The sequence below is a fragment of the Anabrus simplex genome, chromosome 1 (assembly GCF_040414725.1).
Source record: "Anabrus simplex isolate iqAnaSimp1 chromosome 1, ASM4041472v1, whole genome shotgun sequence".
NCBI classification, from domain to species: Eukaryota; Metazoa; Arthropoda; class Insecta; order Orthoptera; family Tettigoniidae; genus Anabrus; species Anabrus simplex.
Genome location: NC_090265.1, coordinates 108,542,093 through 108,560,287, shown reverse-complemented (window position 1 = coordinate 108,560,287; position 18,195 = coordinate 108,542,093). Strand labels below are relative to the sequence as shown.

Below are 18,195 nucleotides of genomic sequence, written 5' to 3'. Positions count from 1 at the left end.
TTCCACCGGACTGAAAACCATCCAAAAGTTTTCAGTTATGGTTAGCAATCGGATTCTTATCCAGTAACACCGAACAATTTGGCAGTGCTGTGAGCTTGTATTCGGGAGATAGTGGGTTCGAAACCTACTGTCGGCAGCACTAAAGATGGTTTACGTGGTTTCCCATTCACACCAGGCAAAAGCTGGGACTGTACGTTAATTAAGGTCACGCCCACTTCCCATTCCTAGCCCTCTCCTACCCCATCGTCGCCAAAATACATATCTGTGACGTGAAACAAATTTTAAAAAGAGAAATATCCAATACGTATCTCAGTATCATTAATTGTGGAATGTAGGTTAATATTTTCATTTTTATACCGCTGAGAAATGAAAACTGCCAGTCAGGGTTCAGAAAAAAACTTGGAAAAGAAGGAGACATCTATAGAGCACTTTATCCTGAAACATTTAAGAGAAAACTATTTGCACTGTTATAGAAAAGAGCTAAGTAAAGAGCTGGGCTTTTACATGACAACATGCAATCGTATATGTTTCAAGAAGTGATCAGGATCCAATTCCACAAATTCCCTACAAATATACCCGTACAGTTTCCTTCCTGTGTGTGCTGTGATAGTGTAAACATCCAAATAGACATCATGCCAGTTCATTCAAATTGAGCTCCATGGAAGATGAATTTGAAAACTTCAGTCTACAAGTAGGTGGCCGGTTCGTTCGCCTGAAGGAAGTGACATTTGTTCTCGGTTAATAAGTTGAAACTTCCATGTTTTAAAAAAAGCAAAGGTACGTGATGGTAAGGTACATTAGGAAAAAAATTATCAGATTTAGAGTTGACTAATAAATTGCACTCAGCGACAAGGTTTTGTTCAGTGTGAGCCTTCTTCATCCTCTCTTCACGGGCTTTCATATTCTTCACCGAGATCGATTTACTGTTCTTTTCAGTCTTCTAGGTCGAAAAATATTGTTTCAGCATCATTGATGATATATGTATGGAAATTAACGTTTGTTATTTATAAAATAGCCACGTAAGAATGTTCGAATAAAAGGCTACACATTGACCGAGATAAATCTCACTGATACCGTTAGATAGATGAATTTTGTCTCTCAGAAGTGTACTAATAAACGGTGATAGAATGTACATAAAATATAAACAAATTTCACAGCGAACGAAGATTAATATCCTCGAGGAAGCCAACACTACAAGCATGGAGGCAAAGATAGTCAGGCATCAGCTACGCTGGGATGGACATATCGTCCGATTGCCAAATACGCGCCTCCCAAAGAAAATCAAGTACTCCCAATTAAAGAATGGCCAGCGTAACCATGGAGGGCAGCTTAAACTATATAAGGATGCTCTAAAGTGTAATCTCAAAAGGTGTCGTATTGATACGGTTAACTGGGAAACTACAGCAGAGGATAGAACCAAACGGCGCAGAATTGTATACGACGGAGTTGAACATCTAGAACAAGATAGGAGAAGATTAGAAGCTGAGAGGAGGAACCGCAGGAAAGAACGAGCGAATGCAAGGGATGGTGTTCTTGCACAACCATCTGCTGCAACAACTAGTGTGTGTTGTCACTGCAATAAAATCTGTGCAACCAGAATCGGACGGTTCAGCCATCTGAGACGACACAATTAATACGTCCAAATGACGTTGTATTTATTTACTATATATTTGTTGACGAATAAATGCCTCTGATGATGATGATGACAAGGATGTCCGTATTTCAGACCTGCAGAGTATCCTTCCAAGAGACTGCAGGTCGTGTTTTGCGGAATGTAACCACAGCATTGTGAATGTGGTATTGGTGAAAAGAGGACGGACGGTCACTCCACGAGAATGATTGCAACGGCCTTGTCAAATCACCGAACGAGAGGACAGACATCTTATATACTCTACTTAGGTATTATGGACCAGGCAGCTGTATCATGAATTCGGGAGTGTTGCATATTAACCAGTCTTATACACATGGTCCTAAGTCATATGCATCATTTGGCCATTTTAAAAACGTTCTTTAAGTCGGCTATTTTGAACTACAGACGCCAGGAAACTATGACTGCAATGGAATCCGCAACGGCGTATATGGAGGAACATGGGAATGATATCGTATTTCTAGAGAAATCACCCCCGTATTTAGCAGCACCTAAACGAAAAGCTGGTCTATTCGCGCTACATATATCATCAATCTGGTTCAATCTGAATCAATGAGATGCATACACCAGCTAGCCTGTCCCACCCATCAGGTGGGGAATGAAATAATGTAGACAGATCTCATCTGGGTGGTGGAGAGATAACATTCATTATATATACTGAAATTAACTTTAGCGAAGCACTCAAATTGTACGTTCTTCATACCTATGTTGCTTTTGGCAGCCGCGTCGCTGTAGTACGACCTGCTGTTGATGTCCCTCCGTACATCCCTCATGGGGCTCAGCATACGCTCGATGTAGACATCGGATGTGATGCGTTCTGGAATGGGGGTTTCTATGTACCTGCAGAAGTAAAAAAAACAGTTATTGCATTCATACTATAATAATAATAATAATAATAATAATAATAATAATAATAATAATAATAATAATAATAATAAAGAATGCACTGGGTCAATGGATGTAAATCTTTTTGGATGTCACTTGGGCAACTTGTGGGTTAATTCCAATGCTTGCACTAATCTTAACGTGCTCCCCAAGATGAAAAAAGAAAATGGAAGTACGACAAGATTAATTACAACACTATGCAATATTATTTCATCTGAAATACTTTCATATCTGTACCAGTACCCCTTGTTATATCAAGGATAATTTTGTATACAATGGATTTTGAGCTTCTTAAAAATATTCGGTTGTGGCTCAGAAATCTTTAGGCGCTTATAGTATAATATACCAATATGTATCAACATAGAACGAATGTGTTACTTTCATTGACATGTCTCAATATGTGCCTACAGAATGAGAAATGCTAGTAATTCCATTCCTTATGCACCCAATTGCTGTTACGTGGAAGTGTCTTTGACAGACTGATATCGATGGCCTAGACTGAATACCTCGTATCTCAAAAAGTTCTTCCTATCCATTATTTCCCTTAAGACTGGTCACGCCTCCCAGCCACATTTGGTTATGCAGTCCATCAGAACAATGTTCGTTGGGTTTATTTTCCTATGCTGATGCGTAAAGTAAAATGAACCTTATAAAAATTATACTCTAGGACTTAGTAAATAAGTCACGCAGACATACTTTCCTATAGTACGGTACGGTAAGGTTCATTTTCCTTCACACGTCGGCATAGGAATAAAGAACACAACGAACGTTGTTCTGATGGACTGCATATTCATGCGTGGCTGGGAGGCGTAACCAGTCTTAAGGGAAATAATGGATAAGAAGAACTTGGTGAGATACGAGGTTTTCATTCTAGGCCATCGATATGTAACAATACCTCCGGGTCATGAGGAAAGCAGCGGGAAACTGCCTTACTCCTCTTCGATGATGGCTAGGATACCTATAATAGACGATTATGAAGCTGCTGGTTATCTAACTAGCTTTTGGGTTGAGGACTCAGCGAACAACAAACACCAAAATACTGCGGTAACTGGAAGTAATGTAAAAAATCAAATATCTGGTCTAATCGAACAATTTCGAGTTCACTCGAGGAAGACGATGAATTATGTACTCGCCCAGGTAAACTGGTTCCAATGCCTCGTTATTAATACTGCTATTAGAATATATGTAGACAAAAGTAAACGCTGATTTTTTTCTGTTTCTCTTCCAAACAAAATGAAACGTAAAATCTTTCAAATTGGTTTAATATTCAAGACAGGTATGATACCTGAGTTACCTCGTTAACGTTTACAGCAAGACGGCATTGGTTCGATTTCCTACCGATAAAAGTTACCTTTTCAGAAATGTAAATTTACGATCTACTGGTTCAGATTACACATAAAACTTTATGAGCCTTAATTTATGAGTAAAGATAAATAGTCCTTTCGAAGTCTAAGACTGTTCTTTTTAAAACTGATGTGACTAACTGCCCTGTGCTACAGCCTATTTTTTCATGACAATCGTCACGATTAATATAGAATAATTTTTCGTGGCTTTTATTTCGTAGTCAATTTGGGATAATGGCTCTCAATGTTTCAATGGATACTACGCCAGGCATTTTCAGATCAGATCAGTAGTCACGCACAATAACTTGGAAAATGTTTTCTACGTTCACCATGTCCTATATTTCACAGACATAAATCAACACAAAGGACGTAGAATGGTGTGGCCCACATGCGCAAGTTCACTTTGAAAAGGGTCATCTCTAATAGGTGACTATTTCCAAATGAATACCTGACTGTGTTTTTATCTACAACAGCATTAAATATTACACTAGACACGTCTTCACATTATATAATAAAATTGTTAATCCACCCTAAAGTTGAGTTGTGAAAAAATTGGAGTTGACCCCTGTTCAAAATGACCAATTCAACTGTATTCAAATATTTCAGCATTATTATGATGGTTCATCACTTCTGAAGAAGCTGAGTAAATTCTTAAAGAAAAATTTTCTCCGGTCAAATCTCTTTCACGAGGCATAAATTTTAAAAAACAGATCATGTGTATTATTATGGGCCATGAAAGCATCACTTTAAACAATCGTAATTTACTTGCAGTGAGGTGGTCAAAACCTTCCCAAGCCAACTTCTAGCAATCACCTCCGCAAATACTGAAAAAACGCCCATGATTTTTAACTTTGAATCCTTCGCGGAAATCCATATTACTGACCAAGAATCCTGAACCTGGAATTTTCTTCGACTTGAACAGTATCTACTTCATATCGTTTCCCATATTTAAAACTCCCAGTATAGATTAATTTGACAAACTTCTCCAGATCCGTTATTTAAATTTAGCTAGCCATTGGCAGCGACTAGATATATTTCTAAAGTATGTTTAATATAGAAGAAATACAAGGTACCCATATGGAGTATAAATAATAAAAACAACGTATTTCCACAGATGAAACCGACTTTTACCTTGGCTGGATAGAGGGCAGAGCGCTGCGGGCGCGAGGTAATGGTGTATGGATGCGCTTCAACAGGGCAGCCGTCTGCGCACGGATTGAGCGCGCTTCATCATCAAAATTCTGTAAAAGTAACCATTTGGTGTGACAAATGTTGTAAATCGTGTTAATAATTTAACTTAATATATGTACTTACGTGGGAAACAAATCATCTCGATCTACGGTTCATCAAGTGAGTAACAAATGGGGAACATGCAATTATTGTATTTAATAATAATATCCTGTTGTCAACTGTCAACTACTGCAATTCTTGGTTGTTATTATAAACCAGCTAAAGAACACAGACGTAGAAAGTAGTTTTAATCTATTTTAATCAGTTCTTACACTTGGAATACATATATCTGGTGCAAAGTACTGTCCCAAGCCATATTAGACTTACATTAAATGTTTACTATGACCTTGATACATTGAAGACCTGCCCAGAATAAGGATGTAACCAAAACATTTTTGAAAAGTGAGATTTCATTGGAAATATTATGTTTCACCGCACCTCTATGCTGTGTTGTCACCTTATGTCTTACGTTTGAACTTCAAGCTGGTTTATAGCCAGCAGAACTTGGTCGTCCGTGGTGTAAGGATGGAACATCAGTCAATGTGATGGACCGTGCTTATGATGGTTCATCACCAAGTGCAATAGATCATTTAAAAAGGCCATAGACGAAATCATGTCTACATTTTAAAATATATTCTTGACATTTTTATTCCTACACTAATATTACTTGCTATCATTTGTGTTGCAATTGTATGTACAGGATTTCTCTTCTCGTATATACAAATGTAAGACATACATTCAGATTACTTTCGATTGTATCACTCTCAATTCATATATTATTTTTTCACACCTTAAGTTACAGCAATAAAATATTATTTTAATAGATGAAAATTATCAATTATACACTTGCATATACAATTGGTTCAACCAGTGTATACCATGAAATAGACCCCGAAAATAATTTTCCTTTCCCCTAAAAGAATATTGATTTCTTAGTTACATCCTTGTTCCGCGGAGATCTTCAATTTATAAAAGTCAATTTGTATTTTCTAAATAATTTTGAAAATATAATTTTCGACTTTTCACAGTTTACTACGAATCTTTCTGCAGATAACAGCAAGGTGCCAAAAAGTTTATTTATCTCATTAATTATGAACAAAGGTGGAAAAGGTAATGCTGGAGGATCTGGAATTATTTAACATCTGAATATGGACTTCCAACGATCCTACATAGCCCTTGCTGAAAAAGCCCTTTTGTATATGAGTAGCTAGCTAATAGTTGGTTCCCGATCAGTTCAATTTTCCGTCCTCGTCACGATAAATAATTAATTTATGCTTGGTAAATATTCTCGAAGTTTATTTTTGTTCCATTATTTGTATAGTTCTGTTTTTTAACTACTTCAGCTCTTACAACGTGAGTTATTTTTGCACGGTAGAAACTGATATAAGATGTGTAGTTATCCAATATCCTCTGAAATACTATTTAATCTCTATTTTAGTTCATAATTCACCTAACTGATCGAGTATATCATCCTATTCCGTTCTAGTTCTAGACCTATCTTTCATAGCGAACCATTCTCTAAAACAATCTTACTAAGAGATGCGAATCTACCGTAATTTAACAACTTTAATTTATGAGCCTATAGTAATACCAGAATCCTAATTTCATTTGAACTATGTTTCATGTGTAATATTTAGTGATCCATGCAACTAATTTTGAAAGGCATTTCTTGCTGAAATCTTAACTCGTTGAGCAAATTGTTGTCCAAACTCAGGATATGCGTTCACAATAAAATAGACTGGATATTGGCATTTTTCATCATGACTAAATTTTAGATTCTTTACTCTACCATTTAGGAGGTAAAATGTGTGCTTAAGTGAACTGAAAGAATTTTTCAGGTTTCAACTCTTTATGATAAAATGCCTGTCGAAATCAAGTAAAATGGATTCTTAACTGCGTCCATTCCTTGCGATTAAAGTGACTGCGCAAATCTGGTGAAAAAGCATCTCATATGTATCCACCTTTTACTTAAGTGAAAAATACTCTTAAGAGTGTTCCCACTTCGGAACCAGTTCGCTTCTTCGAATGAAATGCCTTTAAATCAAGTCATTTAAATAAAAGTGTCCTCTCAAGTAAAAGGAAGGGGGCTCCCAAGGGTGCCCACTATATGAGAACAAAGTGCCCACTTTAATGAAGGGAAGTAAGCTCATAGGGGCGTCTACAATTTGGAGTAAAAATGTCTGCTCAAATTAAGGGACTAATGTAGGATGTGTCCGCTTTTCGGGATTAGAGAATCGGTTTAAATCAAGTGAAAAGATATCTTAGTCGTACCTATTCCTTGAGATCAAAGTCTCTGCTTCAGTCTTAGGGATGTCTACTCTTTGAGTCGAAACTCCCTTCTTAAATACAGTGAAGTGCCCATTCTTGGTGTTAAAAATGTTTACCCAAATAAAGGGCCTCCATAGAACTAGTAAAAGGTTCTTAGATGTGGCCAGTGCCAATGTATGGAAGACCTCTTTAAGAGACAGTGATGCCAATAGTTGAGGATCAGGTGCCAAGTTAAAAGGAGTAGTTGAGTTTTAAAGTGTGTTCGCTATTGGAGTTCAGATGAAAGTGAAGTGAAGGAACCGAATGTAGTTGCTATATGTACCCTCTGTACAGAGTCAAAGACCGTACTAAAAGTAATTGAAAGTGAACTTATGACTTCCTTCTTATTTTAATATAAATGTGTGAAATTATCTCCTAGTTACCAGAATAGGACAAGGTTTTCCTTAAATGAGTTAAAGTGGGATCGTAGACGTGTCCAGCGTCAATATTCCAGGTAAAGAATTGAGAAAAACTTGTACGTTTTGACAGAGACATATAGCACTAAGTATTAGAAATTGGTTCCGTTAAGACATTCAGGTTTGAAAGTTCTTTAATTAGAGACGTCTGTTAGATCAGCTCGCACTTAGTTCTTATCTTTGTTACGAATTTAAAGAACAGACTATGGAAACACTTGAATTTTACTGGGAAAGAATTAGATGAGAACGATTCCATGGTGGGAACTATTTTTTAGATAAAGAATAAATCTAAAATATTCATAGGACTTCAAGTAAATTTCAATTCATTGTTTGTTTCTGTATTTGCCATGAAAATAAATCATTGAATGCACAATATAATATTGGCCCTTGTAAATGGACAGGGCTAATGCAACACTTTTATCTGTGTTACTTAGGAATCGACATTGTAAATTTGGCTTTCATCAGTGCCATATAATTAAATGTCATTTCACTTTATTACTAGACATAAAGAATATTCGCATTGAAACATACAGTTTGAATAACATACACTAATATATAAAAGTTTCCTTCTCAATTTTTAATTTGTTCATAAAATACTTACATGATAATAGTGAACTAGTACAGAAATATTGTGTTAGTGAGAGAATTTCATAAATTTATTTAGTAATGATACCGAGTAGGAAGGAAATCATTTTTGAGTATATATCAGAGAAAATTAAAATGAACAATTTATCCCGGCAGTAGAAAAAATGAGTTAACGCTAGAAATGATCAAATATATTAAATCCAAAGACGACGCTCAGAAATATCTTTGGTAGTTTTTTATTATATCATATGAGAACCATGAAATAAATAAAAATTTTCTAGCTCGAAGAACATAGTACAAAATGCGATTATAAGTGAAGAAATCAACTGTAAAAACAGAAAATGGACATATTTTTGTTTTATAATTCAATCATTCAAGTGTTTATAAAATAATCATAATCAACATTGCATTAGTAAAATGGATATACCATTAGGAAAATCTATTTCACAAATCCCTTCGGCACTATTATAGCATCAACAAAAAATTAGGAGTTTCCACTAATACATCACTGTACAGAAGAAATGACACTGATAAAGATTAAGAATGGCTAATTATTTCTCAAAGTGAAGATTTCCTTCCTGATTTAAAATTAGATTCATGGATATGATTAAAGAAAAGAAATTGATCAAATTTATCTAACAGTCATATGTACCAAGGCAGCAAGAGAACAGTAGATTTCATTCTTCTGAAATGAACGATGATATCTACATCCTTTCTTTCCCGTTGGAAAGTGCACAGATTTAAAGCAAATCTTACAAAATTATTCTAGAACATGAAGAGATATGCTGAAGATCATACCAAAATCAGCTGCACTGATAATAAGACTTAACATCCTATACTTCTTGATTAAAGAAAGAAATGGAAATCAAGATCCTATGAATAATTAAAATGGATGACCTTCCAAACAAATTGAAAATTGTGAGATTATTAAGTAGAAAATTGTGGCTTAGAGAAGATATATCATGAAATAAGTGCACATGTACATGTGAACACTGCCATTATATCCGTATATGAACAACACGTTAGATTTAAAATTGAGAATGATACAGAGTTATTGAATAGTTAAAGAAGAAGAGAGTAGAGAAGCTTGTGTGACGTCTACATTGGACGAGGCTACTTACCACGATAGATCGTGAGTTGAGAAAGTCTTCAGACGGCTGGTAGGCGAGCGATGGTCGCACCTTGCTATTGATGCGGTCGAGCTCGGCGTACAAGATGGAGGGACGCGTCCTTCCAATGTGGGAGAGGACAGGGACGGCAGTCAAACGCATGTGCCCCACATGCGGGATGTTGTGGTGGTAAGTCTGTCCCTGTAGGATAATAGCCGCAGGTTGCAAACACGCTTCCTTTCTCTCAGAGGAAGGCTGCTGTCCCCCTGTGTTTTGTGCCCATGTATAACGAGTGTTTAAGCAGAAAGGATATTTCCAAAAATTACCCAATACTTTGTATTATGATGCAATCAACTAATCTTCACAAATAATATCTTCCTGGGGTAGATCGTAATTCCCCGACCAAAGTGAAATTATAATGATTTACCCTAGAGTATTTAATTTCACACTTAGTTGACAAGTATTATCTTACGTTCAGTGATGAATTCTTAGAAGGTGTCCAAAACTAAAATCCCTTCATCTTTTTAGGCTGTGAAAAACTAATTTAATAATAAGAATTTTACTTCTAGAAACACAAAATCATTCTGTGCTTTTTTAATTTTTGTTTTCTTACTTTGTTTAAATGAAATTTCTTGCACTATTCCTATAATTTTGTACATCTAAAATATCGTCAGCAGACTTCATATTGACTTCGTGCTAAGTTCTCCCTCAGGATTAATTTACGCGTTCGGAGAGTCAGTCTCGAAAGACGTTGCAGAAAGTGAGTAAGTATAATTCTGCAGTAAAAAATGTCAAAGACTCTTCTGTAAAGTCAAAGTGAAAATTGTTACTATCCTACCTTAGTAGAAGACCCATTCCTTGATGATTCCAAGAAGACACAGTGGTGAACACAGCTCCCAGTGGTCTGACATCCTCCAGCAGTGTAGAATATGTAGTGCATAGTGTAAGGTGAGTGTGTTATGTATATTCTACACATAAGAGCAGTCTAACTCTGTGTGTTTGCAACCTGACGGCTTATTAAACGCAAACTTTTGGTCTACAGTCAGGTATGATCTGTTTCCTGACTCATAGAACCAAATATTCTTGTGCGTTTTTCTGCACCATCAATGTTCACTGAATTCCTAGCACCAAAAGTCGCAACAGGTCATCAATTTTTCAATGATAAAAGTATCTCCTGGTATGTGAATTGGGAATGATTTCTGTAAATCGACTTTTTAAAGTCAAAACCTGTGATTAGTTTACCAAGAGATGGCCGCGTGAATTTCGTGGACTGGAAGACGCAGCATTTCCCGAACATCAGTGTTTTATATCACAAGAATTGCCATCCATACAAAATCCCAACTTCCATTGCCCTTTGCAACCTTAAATTTACAATATATGAGATTAATTTTTTAACTAAAAAAAGAAAATACAATATTTTTGTTTGCTAGGAGCTTTACGTCGCACCGACACAGATAGGTCTTATGGCGACGAGAAAATACAATTATTAGCCTATATATTTATACTCATTTTTTTCCAATGCCGCATTACCTTGTAAGACCTGTTGCGAATTTGGTGAAGGTTTTAATACAGGTTAGGTTAGCAGTCAGCAGTGTTACGGAGTTAAGGTTAGAAATGCTTCTCGTTAATAACAAATATTTGAAGCGATTGCTCAGACAGTTTAGTAAGCCACAAGAAAACGATATGGATATAAATAGTATACAACATCCGACAATTGCCTTGATATACAGTACTTAGTAAAAACAATGACGGAGTATTCAGAGAGATGTACCTACACTGATACAAAAAATGCCACAATGAAATTCAGTTCAAAAAATATCAAATGTTCCATACCGATTAACATCAAGTAAAATATGAATATTAGAAGCCAATAAGATTATGCAAATAATTAGAAGATGTTTGCAGAGAAACAGAAGGTTAGATCTATGTATCACGAAAGACATATGCAAAAAGAATGCAAAAAAACAAAATACAAAATTTCACTGAATAATTGTAGCGTAAAATTGTGCTGTATCAAGAAGAGTAAATTACATTCCAAATTAAAAAGACGCACGATACGAATAAAACAAATGTACAATATAAACAAAATATCGCATTATAACATTTGTTGACGATGTAGGAAAACGTATTCCCATAAAACATATAACTAAGGAAATTATTTTCCTAGACAGCACAGAAAAGGTTTTCAGAAAGGGAAACAATTCATTTTCACTATTTAATCGAAATATTTCATAATGAAATTCATATAAAATGTACTGAAAGAAGAGACTTAACTGCATAAAAAATCTTAGATGTGCCTCTATGCACCCATTAAGGAAAAGCATAAGAGCCACACTTTATGCACAGAAACTCATTAAATGCACTTTCTTAAGAATTATTGTTTTATTCAAACAAATCATTCCTTACAAACCATCAAGCATTCTTTGGTTTACCAAATTTAAAATCATCTCTACATGCGTTCTCAGCAAACAAAATATAATCTGTTATGAGTTTTAAATAAAATATTACGACCATTATTATCAGCAAAAAAAAGCTTCACGTCGTGGTTGTAAACTGAAATGCAAAAACTGAAACAAAATCGAAAATGAAAGTTGTAACGAATTATTTTTGCTGTTGAATTCCGATTTGTATTTGCTTAATGTTTAATGTACAGTATGTTCATAATTTAATGTTAATATGAAAAGTGAAGCGACTGTTAGTCAGATGTTACCGTACCACGTAATATAGTCGACCACTTATCGGAGAACACCACACGATCTACACAAACAAATTGAAAGAACAGCACATAGAGAGTTCTCAACACTACTAGAAATTGTGATAATCTAGCTTACACTCTACAACAGCAGCACAGTAAAGCAAGAAGCATTTAAGTTAACAGAAGAAGGAAAGCATTGAAGACATTATTTTATAATTTACATTCTTATGAGCAAATTTCATTTCACTGAAGCAGGAACATTGCAATAAGCAATTTTGACTCTAATTCGAACACTTTTATTCTTGTTTTGAGTCTTTAAAATGAAGACACTATATGAGAAATTACTTAAGGTTATGTAGACAACTTCATCGCCCAAGTTCGGCGTTCATAAATCATTTCCAAACGACAATACAGAGATGTTGACCAGTTAATGACAGCTCGTATCAAACGGTTTCTTCTCCTGCGAAAACCAAACCCCATGATGCAACAGCTCTGAAGGGCCATGACCTACCAAGAGACCGCTACTCATCCCGAATGCCTGCAGATTACGAGGTGTATGGTCAGCACGACGCATCCTCTCGCCGTTATTATTGGCTTTCTAGATCGGGTTTCTCCTCCCACAGTACCATTAAAACTATAACAAATACCGAGCTCGATAGCTGCAGTCGCTTAAGTGCGCTCAGTATCCAGTATTCGGGAGATAGTAGGTTCGAACCCCACTGTCGGCAGCCCTGAAAATGGTTTTCCGTGGTTTCCCATTTTCACACCAGGCAAATGCTGGGGCTGTACCTTAATTAAGACCAAGGCCGCTTCCTTCCCAGTCCTAGCCCCTTCCTGTCCCATCGTCGCCGTAAGACCTATCTGTGTCGGTGCGACGTAAAGCCAATAGCAACAAAACTATAACAAAAGTATATGTTTACATCAGTAAACAGAATCGTGTATCACGATTTTCAGTCCTGGTTAATCGTATAGCGACGATTAATTAATCATAAGGACTGAAAATTCCAGCAGCTATACGCCAACGATCTTCAAAATTGCAATACTTTTTCTTCCCATGAGATCTATTCCATGCTTTTAAATCTATTCAGACGATCAAGATGCTTTGAGTTCTCTAACTATTCACGATTAGAGCCATACTCAAAAGCAAAAGCATTATTTTGCGTATAATGCCTATTTAAACTAAGTTAAATACTCTTATGTACCGAAAATTAACCTTAACTACAATTCAGAACATTCTTAATCTAGGCCTACTATATTGCATTGAAATTCGTAGACGTGCGAGAGATTCTGATGATCCAACTAGTGGAATCTGACTGCATCCTACCCTCCTCAATTTCTGCACTTAAAGTGTTTTCCCATACTCATTAATAAAAGAACAGAGTATCATCTACTGTTATTAAACAACGTAAATCGCAATAGGCAGAGTCAAATGATCCATAAAAGTTTATTTTATCATGAATACACACATAAATTAACCCTGCTGTAATCTCTCTCAAGAGCTAATAACAAATACCCTCATTTATTTCATCTCCTTTGGAATATATCCTGTATTAAATATTTTATGCTTTACCTAGAATTAATATATCCAGTTACATATTTATGTATATGTATGTATATATTTATTTTAATAGTCCGGCTCCATGGCTAAATGGTTAGTGTGCTGGCCTTTGGTCACAGGGGTCCCGGGTTCGATTCCAGGCAGTATCGGGAATTTTAACCTTAATTGGTTAATTCCGCTGTCACGGGGGCTGGTTGTAAGTGTCGTCTTTATCGTCAGTTCATCCTCATCACGACGCGCATGTCGCCTACGGGAGTCAAACCAAAAGACGTGCATCTGGCGAGCCGAATTTGTCCTCGGACACGCCCAGCACTAAAAGCCATACGCCATTTCATACCTTTAATAATGTGTGTGGAGGCGCATCATTTATTTCTTCAAATTCCTGCATACTGTAAATGTTTTTTTCCGTCAGCCAGTCTTTTAAAGTCTTTTGAAAGGATTTCACCGATATTTCTCTTCATTGTTATGGAATCTTGTTAAACAGTATCATTCCTGTATAGTCCGACTCGTTGGCTGAACGGTGAGCGTACTGGCCTTCGGTTCAGAGGGTCCCGGTTTCGATTCCCGGCCGGGTCGGGGATTTTAACCTTAATTGGTTAATTCCAATGGCACAGGGGCTGGGTGTATGTGCTGTATTCATCATCATTTCATCCTCATCACGACGCGCAGGTCGCCTACGGACGTCAAATAGAAAGACCTGCACCTGGCGAGCCGAACCCGTCCTGGGATATCCCGGCACTAAAAGGCATACGACATTTCATTCCTGTATAATTATGATTATGAATTTTTAAGCTGTAGTCTACCATGAGACGTAATGGCTAATTAAGCAGGATTTTCACTGATGCCCATTATGCATTGGTAAGTGTATATTGAGGGAAGAGCTATTATTCCCAGTTTTGTAAAATGCCCCTGCATTATTCTTAGTCTGATATAACTTGTATACAACTGATTGCTTTCCTTTTCCACCCATTGCCACTTCTTTCAACACGCAGTCATCATAAGTTAGTTAATAGATTAATAAAATGTCTCAAGTTGGGGAATTATTATGTAAAATATTATCAAATCCGTAGAATATAAAGCATTCACTTTAGAATAGTTAGTGTGTTCTGTGTTTGGAAAGAAAAAATTAACAGTACGACAAAGTCATAACAAACACTTGCAGATTCATACTGACGGATCCATACAATACCCTCATAATAGTTTATAAAAAGAACAACTGATCAACATGTTCTATACTGTTCGAACACATTCCTCAAATTCTAAAGTGAGGAATCTCAGAGTTTTTAAAGTGTTCTCTGATGGCTTCTAGGGATATTTCCCATGTTGAAGTGAACGTATCTTTCATAATACATTATTAGTAATGTCATTTCGATTGCTGACCCCAGTAACGTTCGCTTATAATTCTAGTAAATTTTGAAGGAATATACTAAAACAGGATTGAAACATCAACAATATAGCCCTCTGAGAGTCCTTAAACAGTCACTGTCTTGGCAGATGGGTCTTGGTAGCTAGCACTACTAGTCAACCGCTGTTGCCGGTTCTCCATGACTAAGACCAAATACAAATCAGAATTCAGTGTATAATAGAACAGGCGAAATGACTCAACATCTCCATATTAACGGTGTGTCTTTATATAGGGAGACAACAATACTACATCGAACAATAAATGAAATTCCCTTTACAATGTGTTGAAAGAATAACCAGTGGTTTAAGAAACTATAGATCGTACTTCTCATTTTTTTAAATTCCATTTGGTATGGTTGTCCTCCGAAAGATACCGTGAGCAAACGTTAATTGCAGTGCAAAGTGGCTAAAGTTAGCAGCTCCCAGGCCTCAGTTCAGCGTCCAGCTGTTTACTGCTACTCCTATAAAAATAGCAGCCGTTGTCAGTGTGATTACAAGCACCAGCCCGGTACTTTTGAAAGGCGTGAGATGTCAGCATGCATACTACAGCATGGCGCATTCTACGTTCCTGCTGATCTTCATCATCGACAGTTGTTGAAATAGACTAGCTCCTACCCACGTAATAACAATATGAGCAAAATAATGTAGGTACACCAATGAGTGTTTTGTTGTGTGCATTCATGATTAATTTGACAGCTTCCATTTTTCTAACTTCCATACTCTGTGTTTGGAAAGACAAACTTAGATAAAGATATTCCATAGTCTTTCTCAAGAAAGTAATGGGATTCGAAATAACATTGTATAATTTTAATCTGGCTATGTATGATGCATTTGCACCTATGCCTTAACAGATGCATGGGGACTATGGACTGGTGGTGGCTTGACCCTGATTTCGTATTTCTCATGATTTTATAAGACATACAGTTTGTGGGGTTTGATTCAAAAAGGTACCAAATCGAATGGTGCAAACATTTTCGGGAAACAACGAGAAGTTCCTACAGTAATTTTAATTACATTACTTTAAAATTCAGAGGGGCATTGACTTTACTCATCCTCCGAGCATTTATGTGTATTGTCCCAATTTTTTTATAATCAAAATGACAGTGTATTAATAAATGTCAAATTAATCTGGTATATTTTGCCACAACTATTACGTTTGATACATATTGCCATAGAACAGCGGACAAACCTACGCAATACAGCGATTGAAATATAACGTTTAAGTAGGTCTACAAACTGGTTCCTTCCCCTGATTACTTTGTGTATAGTATATAATGGTTTTTTTCTTGCTGATTCTCTGATTTTTGCCTTTATTAAGTGTCTTCTTATTAAGAGTGTTAATATCAATTAAACCCTTAATTACCCTGTGAGAAATTTAGTGTCTTAATAAACATGATTGTTTTTTCTTACGAAATCTTCAGCGCCATGTGGAAGATTTGGCCATGCTTTCAGGAAATATGAGGTAGTTTCGTAGCAGACGTTGCCTGTGTATGCTGTCTGATAATGAGTTTCTTCCAGCTGTTTTCAATTCCCATAAATTTCTTTGGTATTTCACTCATCATAGCTTCATCCAAATAATCATCTGCATCTTTCATTCCATACTTAACGTTGCAATGCACGCAAACGTTATACACAGTCAAACTTATGAAACTTTTTACTCAATTGTTATGTGCACATAGCATTAACCTCCATGATAGAACTGGTGAATCACATGATCAAAGACAGCCTTCTCATTGGCTGAATGTATTGGTACATTTTGTGAACAAATTTAAGATATATGTAATATTTTTTAAAGTAAAAATTATACTGTAGGCTATGCGTTAAGGGTATTTGATGCTTCTCGCTGCAAATATGTGTACTGGAAACTATGAATAACGTGTAAAAACGCTCTGCCTTCTGTGTCGCGGATTTCCTGTGAATTCGGACAGCAAGACAATTTAAATGTTTAATATCTAAAAAAATAAAATTGTTGTAGATTTTCATTTTGTGCAATATGAGCTTCCTCAGTTCATTAGTCTTCAGTATGTTAAATTTTGAATATAGTATATTTTTCCGACAATCAACGTTGTAAAAAATATTATGAACAAACCGTTAAAGGTAGGATATTCATTTCTTTAGAGTTATAAAATTAATACCCTACAGAACACGATAACAACTGTCTTAGGAATGTAGTTAACATGTTCTGAAAACATATTTGCTAAATTTGACGGACTTCCGCACGTTAAAAATGTATTTTAAAATGGACTATAATTGTATGGAAGCGAATTTACTTGTTCACTATTCGAAACTAACGCCGGAACTTATGTAACCTTACATGGACAGCAATCTCGACACACTTGATCTGAACACGAACTTCACTGCTACCGGATTGTTGAGTAGCTGTAGCTGTAGCATGTATCATGTATACTTCTTCTGGGAGCTTACATTAACCATAATAATTCTTTATTATCTTTTATTCTTTATTATCACTCAGGACCCCATAAATTTTAAAATGCTGATTTACTCAACTGTCGAAATTGGCAGTATTCATATCTTTTCTCATTGTGGACGGAAATAAAATTTTATGATTATTTCAATTTTATTTGTAGCAACACACATATTTACATGTCTTTAAAAAAGATCATAATATATGGGTGTGAAAATAAAATCTCATTTAATTTTTCGAGCATAACTGAAATATGTACACCGGAAGTCAGAAAAATTATATATTATAAATACAGCATTTTCTGTGAGTGCTATTACTGCTAGGGAAATATTATATAGATAATCTTGATTTTTAAGCCATTCTATATTTATTCTAAAATTTTCGTAATGGTTAAAGAACCCAAGTTCATTTTTTGCAGTTTCTAGTCCGACTTGACGTGGAATGTCCCATATCTTATTTCCTTTGAATTTTAAGTATGGTACTTAATGGAATCAAACTCCCCATGGAAACTCTCCTCGATTATAGCAACATCGGAGGCCCTCTCCTTCAAGCAATTCACGAATGATTCTCCGAGAATCATTTGTTTACCT

The 18,195-nt window shown here is 35.9% G+C and overlaps 1 protein-coding gene across 9 annotated transcripts in view; it reads right to left on the bottom strand.

Annotated features, from left to right (window-relative positions):
- Window positions 1-18,195, bottom strand: part of LOC136884418 (axoneme-associated protein mst101(1)) — a 119,245-nt gene that overhangs the window by 30,448 nt on the left and 70,602 nt on the right. For 3 of the 9 annotated variants that reach the window (XM_067156565.2, XM_067156571.2, XM_068230185.1), the window contains 4 exons: window positions 12,239-12,280; window positions 9,536-9,724; window positions 5,008-5,117; window positions 2,352-2,488 (listed from right to left, as the gene is read on the bottom strand). In XM_067156565.2, coding sequence (XP_067012666.2) covers window positions 2,352-2,488; window positions 5,008-5,117; window positions 9,536-9,724; window positions 12,239-12,280 — 478 coding nt within the window. The remainder of the gene's footprint in view (window positions 1-2,351; window positions 2,489-5,007; window positions 5,118-9,535; window positions 9,725-12,238; window positions 12,281-18,195) is intronic. The other 6 variants (XM_067156581.2, XM_067156590.2, XM_067156599.2 and 3 more) reach the window with 2 other exon arrangements.